General features: G+C 36.9%; 1 protein-coding gene across 6 annotated transcripts in view; it reads left to right on the top strand.

The window, feature by feature from the left end:
• The window catches only part of TSGA10 (testis specific 10), a 179840-nt gene extending 176071 nt beyond the window's left edge, over positions 1-3769 (top strand). For all 6 annotated transcript variants that reach the window (XM_077133845.1, XM_077133841.1, XM_077133843.1 and 3 more), the window contains one exon: positions 3443-3769. In XM_077133845.1, the coding sequence (XP_076989960.1) occupies positions 3443-3467 (25 nt within the window). In that variant the 3' untranslated portion in view covers positions 3468-3769. The remainder of the gene's footprint in view (positions 1-3442) is intronic.
• Positions 3770-16949: the final 13180 nt, after the last annotated feature.

Raw genomic sequence — 16949 nt, 5'->3', positions numbered from 1 at the left:
AATCACTACTTTAAATGTATATGTGTGTTCTCATTATTATTATATTTATATAATAATATAATATATATAATATTTCTAAAATTCTGAAATTCTGAAATAGAAATTCTGAAATTTCTATTTGTATTTTTACTTTTACCCAAGAGTTGTTAGATAAAAAGTATTTTCATTTTCAGATGAAAGTGTATTTTTCAGTGTGTTTTGGTTTCATTTTAAATTTCTAGTGTTACTGCATTGTGATTACAGAATATTGTTTGTAATAGTTCTACTTTAAGGAACCTATGGATACATTCTTTGTGCTTTATTTAGTGTGTGATAAATTTTTCTGAACAGTTCATGTGCATTTGGGAAGAGTAGATATTATTTCTTATCAACATATATCTAAAATATTTACCTTTTTGATTATGTTTTTTAGATTTTTTATATCCTAACTCAATTTTTATCCATTTGATCTGTTTTCTACTGAGTGGTGTGTTAAAGTCTTCTATTATTAGTGTATGTTTATTTCTCCTTGCCTCTGTAACTTTTTGTTTTATGGGTGGCTTCTATGGTATTTGTTGCATAGATACTCTGAACTGTCATAACTTCATTGGGAAATAAACTATCCTTTCCTTATATTTTTGTGGGTGCGGGTAGGGGTCGGGGCTAATGTCTGCCTTGTCTAAAATCAGTTCCAACGCCTGTTTTCTTATTGCCTCTGTTTGTCTGCTAAATCTCTGATAATTCTTAGCTTTTTTGAATCACTGCATTTTAAGTATAATCTTTTATGTACAGCTTAGATTCGAGTTTTTCTTTATGAGCCGTTTTTGAAATTCCATTTTTAAAATAGGTAAGTTAAGCCTGCTCACATTATTGATACGACTGTTAGGTTTCAATTCAACTCTGTCATATTATCTTATGCTATGATTACTGCACGTAGAATGTGATATTTACTGTGTTTCTCTTTCCAATTGGTTAGTCCTCTCTGCTTTAAAATGTTCTCTTTTGGTACTTAGGAAAGTTTGAATATAGCAATTTGTGTGAATACATGAACAATGCCTTGAATCCTCCTTTTTCTTAACCTTTTACTGTTAGTTTTAAATGGTCTTCATTGACGTCTACTGATTAATTGTACAATAGCCAATGTACCTAGTTTACTTTTCCCCACTACTGATCTGTTTCCTGTCCCTATAGTTTTTTTTTCAGTATTTCTTTTTTATTGATATTTATTATATATTCACATACCATGTAATCATCCAAAGTTTACAATCAGTGATTCCAGTATCATCGTATAGCTGTGCATTTTCTATCACAATCGACTTTTTTTTAATGAAAAATAACATATATACAAAAAGCAATAAATTTCAAAGCACAGCAATTAGTTGTAGAACAGATTTCAGAGTTTGGTATGGATTACAATTCCACAATTTTAGGTTTTTACCTCTAGCTGCTCTAAGATACTGGAGACTAAAAGAAATATCAGTAGAATGATTGAGCACTCATACTCATTTGTTAAACCGTACCTTTTTCTGTATAACTCCACCATCACCTTTGATCTTTTTCCCACTCTTTAGGAGTATTTGGGCTATGCCCATTCTAACTTTTTCATGATGAAAGCGACTGTTGATAATATAGGGTAGGGGGATGGAACTAGTTGATGTTCTGGAAAGGCTGGCCCCTCTAAGTTTCAGGACTTATCTGGTCCAGGGACCCATCTGGAGGTTGCAGATTTCTGGAAAGTTGCCCTAAGCATAGAACCTTTGTAGAATCTTACACAACGCCCTAGGTGTTCTTTAGGACTGGCAAGAATGGTTTTGGTTGGGATTTGGCAAGCTATGATAGGTAGCAATGTCTAACTGAAGCCTCAGAGTGACCTCCAGAGTAGCCTTTTGAATCTATTTGAACTCTCTCAGCCACTGATACCTTATTAGTTACACTTCTTTCCCCCGTTTTGGTCAGGATGGCATTGTTGATCCCATGGTGCCAGGGCCGGGCTCATCCCTGTGAGTCATCTCCCCCGCTGCCAGGGAGACTTTCACCCTGGATGTTACGTCCTATGTAGGGATGAGGGCAATGATTTCACTTGCAGAGAGAGAGAGAGGGCACATCTGAGCAAGAACAGAGGTCCTGCGGAAGAACTCTCGGCATACCTATAGGTAGGCAAAGCTTCTGCACTACATGCATAAGTTTCACAGGACCAAGCCTCAAGATCAAAGGCTTGGCCTGTTGATCTGGATGTCCATAATGTTTGACACAGTATTAGGGGTTTCCCCCATGGTAAATTTTAATAGTTCCATCTTTTTTCTTTGATTACCTGCTTAATATACTCTGGGATTTATCCAGGTATTACATTAAGCTATACAGAATTAAAGGCCCTCATTCTCATTCTGGGCTTCCTGTGTTTGGATTGTTTAAATGATCCATCCAGACAGGTTGAGTTAGATTATGTGCTACAGAAAATTTAGGTTTTGGACAAAATAAGCCTTTCTTTCTTTGGTCTCAAAGAGTAAATGAGGTTCTAAAATACAGACAATGTCTTCCTTACCTCTGTGTTCTGAATTACCTTAACATCCCAACCTGACTGGCTTTGTTCTTATGTCTAAATTCCAGGTTATACATGTAGAAAGCAGCCTCTCAAAGTCCAGGAATAACAATTACCACTCTGGACTAAAAGTAACTGCTGTGAGAGCTTACAATCTAGGCCCCTGTTTTCTAATAAGTATTTTCTAAATGAGACCATACAATATTTGCTCTTTTGCTCCCTACCCCATGTTATTGACAGCACTTTCTGACATGAAAAAGTTGGAATGGGCATAGCCCAAATACCCCTAAAGAATGGGAGAAAGATCAAAGGTGATGGTAGAATTATACGGAGAAGGTAGGGTTTAACAAATGAGTATGATTGCTGAATTATTATATTAATGTTTCCTTTAGTCTCCAGTATCTTAGAGTAGCTAGAAGTAAAAACCTGAAATTGTGGAACTGTAGTCCATACCAAACTCTGAAATCTGATCTACAACTAATTGTTGTGCTGTGCTTTGAAATTTATTGTTTTTATATATACATATTATTTTTCACAAAAAAGAAAAAAAAGTTGATTCTGATGATGAAAAAATATTTATTCCTTCTAACCTCCCAGGTTCTGGAGCAGCTAGAGGGAAAAATCTGAGATGATGGTATGGTATCCCACGACAAACTCTGGGATCGGTCCTGTAACTACTTGTTGAAGAGTACTTTGAAAACTAAACAAACAAACAAACAAAAAAATCAGGAAATAACTTTGCCACCCAAATTATAAATAATGACTTCTTTTTCTGAGTGAAAAATATGTTGTATCAATTTTCCTTCAGAGGAGCTGGGGGGGGCAGGAAATATTCAGTTTTGTCTGGGCAATGCTAGAATTCAGTTTTATGCATAGAAAAATAGTTACCAAATATTGATCTGCATAATTTTTTCTCTCTTATAGGAATCTTTGCTATAGAGATTTCTGACACATGAAAAGATTCTTCACATCCTTGGGAAAGCTCAAAGTTACAAACTGAATTTTTTTTTGCTATATGATTGCATTTATCTTTTGAATGCTTGACGATGTTAAATGTATTTATTAACTTTGTACCTCTGAATCTCTGTTCTCATTTGCCATATTGCAGTGATCTGAGATGACTTATAGAAACAAAAATGCATATGGCTCTTTCTATCCATACAGTAATAGTGAGTGTAAAATCTGCTTACTTCACTATTGAACACTGTTATGTTAACTATCCAGAGTAAATAAAGAAGCTAACAAAAAGAGGGTAAAGTGTTTTTACAAAACTGATTTCCTTTCCTTTCTTGGTATTGCAAATAATTGGTTGGTTAAATTTTTTTCTTTGTAATTTATGCTTCATTGGCTGGAGAAGTTGTGCTGAAATGGGCACGGTTAAGCAATACTGGCCTGGGACCCAATATTACATTTTGGAGACAGCCTGACATAAATTCCATGCCATCATCTGACTTCAATGTAGCAGAAAGTAGGAGTGTGTCAGGGTTTTAAAATCCATAACATTGTACAGCTCAAAGACTAATTAACATACATTTTCTACAATTGTGCTTATTCCTACTATTTTTAGAAAGGTAGGTGATAATATATCTGTCTAGAATATAAGATTAAAAAATCTGTATTTTTCATAAGTTTTCTTTAAAAATTAAAGTACTGCAATCAACCTCATTGCCATTTTATTTATTTATCTTTTTGCCTGTGGTAGCTATCTGTAATTTAGAGTAATAAATTCAGTAGTATTTCCTTCTATTTCCCCCTAAAATTTCATAAATCTATTATTTATTCATAGGCTTTGATTTAATGTTGCTATTGGAGCCTTAACACTAATGTATTTTACTGATCTACGCTCCTTGTATTCTTGCCATTTTAATAAAAAAAAAAGTCCTGTCATTAATAGTATTCATACGATGTAGACAATTTCTCATTTTATGTAGTCATTATTCAATATGACTGTGGTGATGTAGGCTAGTGCCTGATTTAGATCTTGTCAATCATTAGCACTTTGATATTTTACTATAGATTCATGCTATATATTCATTTTAGTTTGATTGTTTAAAACTGTCAGGTTCATTCATCTAGTTAAAGACAGTCCTTACAGTGTTAAAAATAATTGAATAATTTAAAATAAGATGTCCTTTTATATCATTTTAGAGATTGATATATGCTGGCCTATATGCAAAATTAATCTTTGCTAGGTGACTCAGTGACCTTAGCACTAGGTCATCACAACATGAATTTCCATCTGTCCACTTGCTAGAAGAGCTAACAAGGAGCAAAGTGTTGCCAGTCATTTGAACTTAATGCGTGATGTAAATGGAGGCATACTGTGGGGAGAGGGACATGAGAAAAATTGGGATGAAGTAAGTCGGAAAATAGTTTCAGTATTAAAAGCATACTGTACTTGACTTCTGTTACTATTATAGAATATTCAAAAGAAAAATTATGTGGTAACTATGGAGGAACCATTATTATCCAAAAAAAAACTCAACTGTATTTGATGTTAAAATTCAAATTGCCTATATTCTTAGGCAATATCAAGCAAATGTATTGTTTTAAGTGAGATTCTAATCAATAACCACCTGAACCTCCTGAAAAAGCAACCTCCTGAAAAAAAATCTCCCATCTTCAAAATGTCTGGTTTTTTAAAATGTGATTTTTAGCTGTATATTCACATACCATATAATCATGCAAAGTGTACCAGCTGTGGTTCACAGACTCATCATAGAGCTCTGCATTCGTCACCACAATCAAGTTTTTGAACCATTACTACAAAAAAGTACATGTAAGAATAAAAATGAAAGAGAATACCCAAAACATCCCATACCCCTTACCTTCCCCCATTATTTATTTATTTTTTTTGTCCTTATTTTTGTTCTCATCTATCCATATACTAGATGAAGGGAGTGCCAACTACAAGGTTTTCACAATCACACGGTCACACTGTAAAAGCTCTACAGTTATATAATTGTCTTTAAGAATCAGGGCTACTGAAACACAGATCAACAATTTCAGGAATTTCCCTATGGCTATTTTAATACAATAAAAACAAAAAAGGGATACGTATATAACGCATAAGAATAACCACCAGAATGACCTCTCAACTCTGTCAAAATGTCTGTTTAATACAATTCACTCCTGCTTAAGTAAGGGTGTTGTGCAAGAGAATTTTAACCTTCAGAGAAAAGTTGGATTTTTTATATAAAAGTTCTATTTTTTGAGTTCCAAGCACCACCAGGCTTATTTTAGTCACGTCCTTTGTTTGGTTTCTTTGAGTCATCATCATCATATAGCTTGTGGAAAGGAGAAGGAAGACACTCGCAGGATTCATTCTGAAGTTCTTAAGATGAAGTTTCAAAAGGAACAGGTGTTATCTTCTTGATCTTTAGAATATTGCTACTAGAATCCCCCTTTATTAAAATTTAGCAATAAAAGGCATAATGAGTTAATTAAATTTGTTCCAGTGAAAATATCAGCTACTAAAAACTTAGACAGGAATCAATTGAAAATGTTAATGATGTAAAATAATTTTTAGCTAGGACTCTGTATTAGGCACAATTAATACAATGAGAAGAAAAGAAGGAAAACGAAGGGTGAGTGGAAGCTATTGAATTTGTTGCAGTTATGAATCCTGAGCAATTATTGCTTCAAAATTATTTGAAGTTATACACCTAGATACTTAAAAAAAACTTAAAATATTGTTTTTGTATGAGTCTGCTGTTTGTTTCTTCGCTGTTCTTCTATACATTTCTCCATAAGCCTTTGCTCTGGCCTTCTTTTTTTAATTAATAGAAAAAAAAAAGAAATTAACACATCATTTAGAAATCATACCATTCTACATATGCAATCAGTAATTCTTAACATCATCACATAGATGCATGATCTTCGTTTCTTAGTACATTTGCATCGGTTTAGAGGAACTAGCAACACAACAGAAAAAGATATAGAATGTTAATATAGAGAAAAGAAATAAAAGTAGTAATAATAGTAAAAATACAATCAAACAAACAAAAACAAAAACAAAAACAAAACAAACAAACAAAAAACCCTATAGTTCAGATGCTTCATTCAGTGTTTTAACATGATTACTTTACAATTAGGTATTATTGTGCTGTCCATTTTTGAGTTTTTGTATCTAGTCCTGTTGCACAGTCTGTATCCCTTCAGCTCCAATTACCCATTATCTTACCCTGTTTCTAACTCCTGCTGGACTCTGTTACCAATGACATATTTCAAGTTTATTCTCGAATGTCCGTTCACATCAGTGGGACCATACAGTATTTGTCCTTTAGTTTTTGGCTGGACTCACTCAGCATAATATTCTCTAGGTCCATCCATGTTATTACATGGTTCATAAGTTTATCTTGTCTTAAAGCTGCATAATATTCCATCGTTATGTATATACCACAGTTTGTTTAGCCATTCTTCTGTTGATGGACATTTTGGCTGTTTCCATCTCTTTGCAATTGTAAATAACGCTGCTATAAACATTGGTGTGCAAATGTCCGTTTGTGTCTTTGCCCTTAAGTCCTTTGAGTAGATACCTAGCAATGGTATTGCTGGGTCGTATGGCAATTCTATATTCAGCTTTTTGAAGAACCGCCAAACTGCCTTCCACAGTGGTTGCACCCTTTGACATTCCCACCAACAGTGGATAAGTGTGCCTCTTTCTCCGCATCCTCTCCAGCACTTGTCATTTTCTGTTTTGTTGATAATGGCCATTCTGGTGGGTGTGAGATGATATCTCATTGTGGTTTTGATTTGCATTTCTCTAATGGCCAGGGACATTGAGCATCTCTTCATGTGCCTCTTGGCCATCCGTATTTCCTCTTCTGGTAGGTGTCTGTTCAAGTCTTTTTCCCATTTTGTAATTGGGTTGGCTGTCTTTTTGTTGTTGAGTTGAACAATCTCTTTATAAATTCTGGATACTAGACCTTTATCTGATATGTCATTTCCAAATATTATCTCCCATTGTGTAGGCTGTCTTTCTACTTTCTTGATGAAGTTCTTTGATGCACAAAAGTGTTTAATTTTGAGGAGCTCCCATTTATTTATTTCTTTCTTCAGTGCTCTTGCTTTAGGTTTAAGGTCCATAAAACTGCCTCCAGTTGTAAGATTCATAAGATATCTCCCTAAATTTTCCTCTAACTGTTTTATAGTCTTAGACCTAATGTTTAGATCTTTGATCCATTTTGAGTTAACTTTTGTATAAGGTGTGAGATACGGGTCTTCTTTCATTCTTTTACATATGGATATCCAGTTCTCTAGGCACCATTTATTGAAGAGACTGTTCTGTCCCAGGTGAGTTGGCTTGACTGCCTTATCAAAGATCAAATGTCCATAGATGAGAGGGTCTATATCTGAGCACTCTATTCGATTCCATTGGTTGATATATCTATCTTTATGCCAATACCATGCTGTTTTGACCACTGTGGCTTCATAATTTGCCTTAAAGACCGGCATCGCGAGACCTCCAGCTTCGTTTTTTTTCCTCAAGATGTTTTTAGCAATTCGGGGCAACTTGCCCTTCCAGATAAATTTGCTTATTGGTTTTTCTAATTCTGAAAAATAAGTTGTTGGGATTTTGATTGGTATTGCATTGAATCTGTAGATCAGTTTAGGTAGGGTTGACATCTTAATTATATTTAGTCTTCCAATCCATGAACACGGTATGCCCTTCCATCTATTTAGGTCTTCTGTGATTTCTTTTAGCAGTTTTTTGTAGTTTTCTTTATACAGGTTTTTTGTCTCTTTAGTTAAATTTATTCCTAGGTATTTTATTCTTTTAGTTGCGATTGTAAATGGGATTCGTTTCTTGAATTTCCCCTCAGCTTGTTCATTACTAGTGTATAGAAAAGCTACAGATTTTTGAATGTTGATCTTGTAGCCTGCTACTTTGCTGTACTCATTTATTAGCTCTAGTAATTTTGTTGTGGATTTTTCTGGGTTTTCGACGTATAGTATCATATCGTCTGCAAACAGTGATAGTGTTACTTCTTCCTTTCCAATTTTGATGCCTTGTATTTCTTTTTCTTGTCTAATTGCTTTGGCTAGAACTTCCAACACAGTGTTGAATAATAGTGGTGATAGTGGACATCCTTGTCTTGTTCCTGATCTTAGGGGGAAAGTTTTCAATTTTTCCCCATTGAGGATGATATTAGCTGTGGGTTTTTCATATATTCCCTCTATCATTTTAAGGAAGTTCCCTTGTATTCCTATCTTTTGAAGTGTTTTCAACAGGAAAGGATGTTGAATCTTGTCAAATGCCTTCTCTGCATCAATTGAGATGATCATGTGATTTTTCTGCTTTGATTTGTTGATGTGGTGTATTACATTAATTGATTTTCTTATGTTGAACCATCCTTGCATACCAGGGATGAATCCTACTTGGTCATGATGTATAATTCTTTTAATGTGTTGTTGGATACGATTTGCTAGAATTTTATTGAGGATTTTTGCATCTATATTCATTAGAGAGATTGGTCTGTAGTTTTCTTTTTTTGTAATATCTTTGCCTGGTTTTGGTATGAGGGTGATGTTGGCTTCATAGAATGAATTAGGTAGCTTTCCCTCCACTTCGATTATTTTGAAGAGTTTGAGGAGACTTGGTACTAATTCTTTCTGGAATGTTTGATAGAATTCACATGTGAAGCCATCTGGTCCTGGACTTTTCTTTTTAGGGAGCTTTTGAATGACTAATTCAATCTCTTTACTTGTGATTGGTTTGTTGAGGTCATCTATGTCTTCTTGAGTCAAAGTTGGTTGTTCATGTCTTTCCAGGAACCCGTCCATTTCATCTAAATTGTTGTATTTATTAGCGTAAAGTTGTTCATAGTATCCTGTTATTACCTCCTTTATTTCTGTGAGGTCAGTGGTTATGTCTCCTCTTCCATTTCTGATCTTATTTATTTGTGTCCTCTCTCTTCTTCTTTTTGTCAATCTTGCTAAGGGCCCATCAATCTTATTGATTTTCTCATAGAACCAACTTCTGGTCTTATTGATTTTCTCTATTGTTTTCAATTTCATTTATTTCTGCTCTAATCTTTGTTATTTCTTTCCTTTTGCTTGCTTTGGAATTAGTTTGCTGTTCTTTCTCCAGTTCTTCCAAGTGGACAGTTAATTCCTGCATTTTTGCCTTTTCTTCTTTTCTGATAAAGGCATTTAGGGCAATAAATTTCCCTCTTAGCACTGCCTTTGCTGCGTCCCATAAGTTTTGATATGTTGTGTTTTCATTTTCATTCGCCTCTAGGTATTTACTAATTTCTCTTGAAATTTCTTCTTTGACCCACTTGTTGTTTAAGAGTGTGTTGTTGAGCCTCCATGTATTTGTGAATTTTCTGGCACTCTGCCTATTATTGATTTCCAACTTCATTCCTTTATGATCCGAGAAAGTGTTGTGTATGATTTCAATCTTTTTAAATTTGTTAAGACTTGCTTTGTGACCCAGCATATGGTCTATCTTTGAGAATGATCCATGAGCACTTGAAAAAAAGGTGTATCCTGCTGTTGTGGGATGTAATGTCCTATAAATGTCTGTTAAGTCTAGCTCATTTATAGTAATATTCAGATTCTCTGTTTCTTTATTGATCCTCTGTCTAGATGTTCTGTCCATTGATGAGAGTGGTGAATTGAAGTCTCCAACTATTATGGTATATGTGTCTATTTCCCTTTTCAGTGTTTGCAGTGTATTCCTCACGTATTTTGGGGCATTCTGGTTCAGTGCGTAAATATTTATGATTGTTATGTCTTCTTGTTTAATTGTTCCTTTTATTGGTATATAGTGTCCTTCTTTGTCTCTTTTAACTGTTTTACATTTGAAGTCTAATTTGTTGGATAGTAGTATAGCCACTCCTGCTCTTTTCTGGTTGTTATTTGCATGAAATATCTTTTCCCAACCTTTCACTTTCAACCTATATTTATCTTTGGGTCTAAGATGTGTTTCCTGTAGACAGCATATAGACGGATCCTGTTTTTTAATCCATTCTGCCAGTCTATGTCTTTTGATTGGGGAATTCAGTCCATTAACATTTAGAGTTATTACTGTTTGGATAATATTTTCCTCTACCATTTTGGCTTTTGTATTATTACCTATATCATATCTGACTTTCCTTCTTTCTACACTCTTCTCCATGCCTCTCTCTTCTGTCTTTTCGTATCTGACTCTAGTGCTCCCTTTAGTATTTCTTGCAGAGCTGGTCTCTTGGCCACAAATTCTCTCAGTGACTTTTTGTCTGAGAATGTTTTAATTTCTCCCTCATTTTTGAAGGACAATTTTGCTGGATATAGGAGTCTTGGTTGGCAGTTTTTCTCTTTTAGTAACTTGAATATATCATCCCACTGTCTTCTAGCTTCCATGGTTTCTGCTGAGAAATCTACGCATAGTCTTATTGGGTTTCCCTTGTATGTGATGGATTGCTTCTCTCTCGCTGCTTTCAAGATCCTCTCTTTCTCTTTGACCTCTGACATTCTAACTAGTAAGTGTCTTGGGGAATGCCTATTTGGGTCTAATCTCTTTCGTGTGTGCTGCACTTCTTGGATCTGTAATTTTAGGTCTTTCATAAGAGTTGGGAAATTTTCAGTGATAATTTCTTCCATTAGTTTTTCTCCTCATTTTCCCTTCTCTTCTCCTTCTGGGACACCCACAACACGTATATTTTTGCGGTTCACATTGTCCTTGAGTTCCCTGATACCCTGTTCAAATTTTTCCATTCTTTTCCGGATAGTTTCTGTTTCTTTTTGGAATTCAGATGTTCCATCCTCCAAATCACTAATTCTATCTTCTGTCTCTTTAAATCTATCATTGTAGGTATCCATTGTTTTTTCTATCTTTTCTACTTTATCCTTCACTTCCATAAACTCTGTGATTTGTTTTTTCAGTTTTTCTATTTCTTCTTTTTGTTCAGCCCATGTCTTCTTCATGTCCTCCCTCAATTTATCGATTTCGTTTTTGAAGAGGTTTTCCATTTCTGTTCATATATTCAGCATTAGTTGTTTCAGCTCCTGTATCTCATTTGAACTGTTGGTTTGTTCCTTTGACTGGGCCATATTTTCAATTTTCTGAGCATGATCCGTTATCTTCTGCTGGCGTCTGGGCATTTAGTCAGATTTCCCTGGGTGTTGGACCCCACAGGTTGAAAGATTTTTCTGTGAAATCTGTGGGTTCTGTTTTTCTTATCCTGCCCAGTAGGTGGCGCTCGTGGCACACGTTTGTCTACGGGTTCCACCAGTGAAAGTTGCTGTGGGTCCTTTAACTTTGGAAAACTCTCGCCGTAGGGGAGGTTCGGCAGCCGAAGCGTCTTGGAAGAGTGCCAGCCGGCCCGGGGGTCTGAACGCGGGGAGGGTCGCCGGCCGCCACAGCATGGCAGAGCGCCCGACCGAATTTCCTAGTCAGCCCGGGGAGCCAAGCGTGGCGGAAGGACGCCAGCTGCCGCAGCCCGGGAGAGTGCACTGTTCCCAGCCGGACCGGGGAGTCACGTGTTTGGAAGGGACCCCCCGGTCACCGTTCTCCGCACTCTGGGGATTTCCGATCCAACTCTCTCAGTTGGTCCGGGGGGCCTCGCGTGGTGGGGGCGCCAGCCGCCACAGCCCAAGGGGACTGCCTGCCCAATTCTGCCAGCTGGCCTGGGAAGGAGGAAGGGAGGGACTCCGGCCGCTTGCCGTCCCGCCCGGGAAAGCCCGCGCCCCTCGGCGATCTCACCGGAGCTGGTTCTCTCAGACAGACAGCCGTTCCAGGATGGGGTATGCCGTCCTTTTGATCTTCGTCGTGGCTCCGGGAGCTGCTCTGTATTGTCTCCACTCCCCCAGTAGCTGTTCTGGAGGAGGAAAGGTGAGGGTGGCAAGGCTGTTGAGGCCGGTGGCGGAGGAGCCGGTGAAGGCGGAAGAGGCCACGGTGGTGGTTGGAGAGCCGCCGGAGCAGGAGGAGAAAGGGAAGGATAAGATGGCGAGTGGGCTGGCTGGCGGGGCGTGGGCTCTGTGCGCCGGGCCGGCGGACAAAGAGCGCTCTGGCCTTCTTATAGATCATCTCCTCAGCCCCAAATGCCGCACTCAGAGTTCCATTTCTTACATAATCAGAAATAGCTCACGACTCGGTTTGCTAGTCTTACTTACTTTCGGCAAGGTAGAATAAGAGTTACCAATTGCAAAAAGAAATTTAATAACTCACGTACTTGTTTTCTTCCCTAGAATATCTGAAAATGTCCACCCGTTAATTGTTTTTAGATGATTATATGAATTAGTTTCAAAGTTGGACTAAAATATACCATTTTGCTAATTTTATTTGTCCTATGTGGGCTTCTCCTCCATTTTTCCTATTATCCTACTGTCTTTTGGATTCCTTATTATTATTCCATTTCGTCTATTATTCATGCCTCTTTTCAACATTGTTAGTGTTTTCCCTATGGTTTACAATTAACATCTTTAACTTGTCACTCACATACAGTCTTAGTATCTTACGAAAGTAAACTTTCAGTTCCTCCCTCTCGTCTTCTAGGCTACTGTCATGCATTTTATTTTTACATTTGCTATAAGGCCCACAATACATTGTTACTATTTTTCTAGATGATCAGTTATCTTTTAAAGTGATTAAAAATAAAAACTTCTTTGTATTTACTTTCATTGTTACCATTTCTGGTGTACTTCACATCTTTCTATAGATCTAAGTTTCTGTCTGGTATCATACTTCTGCCTGAAGAACTTCCTTTAACATTTCTTGTAGTGTAGGTTTTTGTCAGTGAATTCTCACTGTTCCTGTGTTTCTGAAAAAGTACTTGCCTTCATTTTTTTATTGATCTTTTTATTGAGATAATTGTAGATTTACATGCTGATAAAAACAATACAAAGAGACTCCTTGAACACTTTTCCTGGTTTCTCCCAGTGTTAACATATTACAAAACTGTAGCATAATAGTGCAGCCAGGATGCTGGCACTGAGCCATCTACCAATCTCACACAGATGTCTTAGTTTACTTGTACTTCGTGTGTGTATTAAGTTATAAACAGTTTTATCACCTGTGTAATATTTTGTAAGAACTGTAAGACAGATGTGTGGATTTGTTGAAAGCTGCTAAATTTGAGTAATTTGTCATAGCAGCAGTAGGAAATTACTACAGCCCCCAGAAGACGGGAATCATTGGGTGCTGTGGTAGACCAGAAATCTGGCACAGATCTTGGGTTAAGATCAAGGTTTTGAGAGGGTGAATTTCTTTCTGGAGACACCAGAGAAGGATCTCTTTCCTTACAACATCAGGGCATTCCTTCTTATGCTACCATCTTTCTGGTTCTCTTTTTAGATTCCCTCTTCATTTCTATGGTCTCCTGTGATTACATTGGAATCACTTAGATAATTCAGGGTAACATCTCTATTGCAAGGGATGAGTCACCCTAAATCCCTTTGCCATATACCCTAACTTATTCATAGGTTTCAGTGATTAGGATGTTTACATCTTGGTGTGTGGCGGGGGGGTGGGGGGGGTGGGGAGTGACACAGACATCATTCTGCCTAAGTACCATCCTGGGGACTCCCTACCACATATCCTCTCTGATAATTCTGAGCCTGATTCTGATAGCTGTTTCATATCTTGACAGTGGGTTGTTTTACTCTGCTTTTTTGTGTGCCTCACAGTCTTTGATTGAATGCCAGACCTCTTGTGCAGAAGTGCAGTAGAGACTGAGGTAAGTAGTATTTACACCTGGAAATGGGCACACCCTCTCCTACTGTCCATTAATGCAGGAGGTTAAGCTAATCTAGTTAGGTATTGATCTAGGGTTGACAGAGGTGTCCAGAAGCTAAAGGCCCCAGCAGATGCCAGCCATGTGCCTTCCCAGCTGACAGAGATGTTCTGGATGGCATCAGCCTTTGTTGAGCGATGGTAACTTCTTGTTGGTACCTTAATTTGGACATTTTCATGGCCTTAGGATTGTAATGAATTCCTTTTTTAAAAGCTGTTCCATTTCTAATATATTGCATTCTGGCAGCTTTAACAAATTAAAACACCATGCAAAATATTCAATCAATGGTTCACAGTATCATCACACGGTTTTGCATTCATCACTATGATCTGTCTTAGAACAACTGCATTACTCCCAAAAAAGAGATTAAAAGAAACCCCCAAACATCCCAAATACCTTATCCCCCTGCTTATGACCTCTAATATTACTTTCTACCCAATTTAAAGTCATACAATATAGGTAAGTTAACTAAAACATATAGTATTGTCAGAGATCGAGACAGATCAGGGGAACAGAATAAAACATGCAGAAGTAGGTCCATACAAACATGGACAACTGACTTTTTTGTTTGTTTATTTTTTGCTATATAGATATGTAATCATTACAAAGATCAGGGCTACTGGATTACAGCTCAACAATTTCTGGTATTTCCTTCTAGCTATTTAATACACTGGAAACTAAAAAGAAATATTTATATAATGAATTAGTAGTCATAATCATTTGTTAAATCCAAATTCTCTGTTACTCCTCATCCCTCTCATTTAATCATTCACTCTTCAGGGATATCTGGGCAATGACCATCTTAACTTCTTTGTGCTGGAAGGCGGTGTTGACCTTCTGGGGTTGTGCTGGTTTGAAATGATGTATGTACCCTAATGTTTTAATCAAAATCCCATTTCATAAAGGCAAAATAATCGCTATTCAATACTGTATGTTTGAATCTGTAATTAGATCATCTCCCTGGAGATGTAACCCAATCAGGTGGTTGTTAAGCTGGATTAGGGGAGATGTGTCTCCACCCATTTGGGTGGGTCTTGATTGGTTTACTGGAGTCCTATAAAAGAGGAAACATTTTGGAGAATGAGAGATTCGGAGAGAGCAGAGAATGCTGCAGCACCACGAAGCAGAGTCCACCAGCCAGTGATCTTTGGAGATGAAGAAGGAAAACGCCTCCCAGGTAGCTTCATGAAACAGGAAGCCAGTAGAGAAAGCTAGCAGATGACACCATGTTCGCCATGTGCCCTTCCAGAGAGAGAAACCCTGACTGTGTTCACCATGTGCCTCCTCATTTGAGAGAGAGAGAGATCTTGAACTTCCATCAGCCTTCTTGAACCAAGGTATCTTTCCCTGGATGCCTTAGATTAGACATTTCTATAAAGACTTGCTTTAATTGAGATGTTTTACAACCTTAGAACTGTAAACTAGCGATTTATTATATTCCCCTTTTTAAAAGCCATTCCGTTTCTCATATATTACAATCCGGCAGCTAGCAAACCAGAACAGGGGTAGAGCTATGAAATCAGTTGATGGTCTTGGAGAGAAGGGTACCTCTGGGTTTCAGGGCTTAACTTCTTTGCCCATTTTTAAATGGGTTATTTGTCTTTTTTTGCTGTTGCATTGTACAAATTCTTTATATATTCTGGATATTAAGCTGTTATCCAACATACTGTTTGCAACAATTTTCTCCCATTGTGTAGGTTTTCACCTTCTTAACAATTTCGTTCAATGCACAAAAGTGGGTGGGCCACAGTCGCTCAGTGGCAGAGTTCTCACCTGCCATGCAGGAGACCTGGGTTCGGTTCCCAGTGCCTGCCCATGTAATAAAAAAAATAAATAAAAATCACACACAAAAAAACCCGAAACATTCAATGCACAAAAGTTTTTAATTTAATGAAATCAAATATATTTATTGTTTCTTTTGTTGCTCAAGTTTTTGGTACTGGCATTAGATCTTTAGCTTGTCTCAATCTAGTAAGGATTAATATTAAATAAAGTAATGAATGTAAAATAAAGAAACATTTTAACAGTATAGTTCCATTTACCCCTTATTTGTGCTATTGATACCATGTATTATATTTATATTCCCCATAAACCCAATAATACAGTGTTAAAATTTTGCCTATGCAATCATATATTTATGTGCCTTTTAAGGAATGAAGAGAAGAAAACAGTTTTCTATGTACATAATATGTACCTACTCTATCAGTCAGTGTTCTTCAGAGCGTTCTCTCTTTATATGTACATGGGAGCTGGCAAGTTTGAAATTTGCGGGGTAGACCAGCAGGCTGGAAACTCAGAGCAGTTGATGTTGTAGTATTGAGTCAGAATTTCTTCTTTTCCTTGAAATCTCAATTTTGCTCTTAAGTCCTTCAACTCATTGGATGAGGCCCACCCACATTATGGAGTTTGATTCCTTAAAGTCAAACTGATTTTAGATGTCAACCACATCTACAAATTATCTTCACAGCAATACCTAGATTAGTGTTTTGATTAAATAGATGGGTATTATAGCTTAGCCAAGCTTACTGTCAAAGATAATAATAGACAGTTAATAAGATTAACTGTCACACCTGCATATTTATTTGTTCTGCCATTTTTCATTTTTTCTGTCTTTCCTGTTCTTTGATGTCATTTCCCTTCAGCTTAAAGAACTTCCTATACCATATTCTGTAGTGTAAATATGCTGGAAAATTCTGTTCTTAATTTTCTGA

This window comes from Tamandua tetradactyla, chromosome 17, assembly GCF_023851605.1.
Source record: "Tamandua tetradactyla isolate mTamTet1 chromosome 17, mTamTet1.pri, whole genome shotgun sequence".
NCBI lineage: Eukaryota > Metazoa > Chordata > Mammalia > Pilosa > Myrmecophagidae > Tamandua > Tamandua tetradactyla.
The sequence above is the reverse complement of the archived record's forward strand: the minus strand, read 5'-3'. Positions and strand labels throughout refer to the sequence as shown.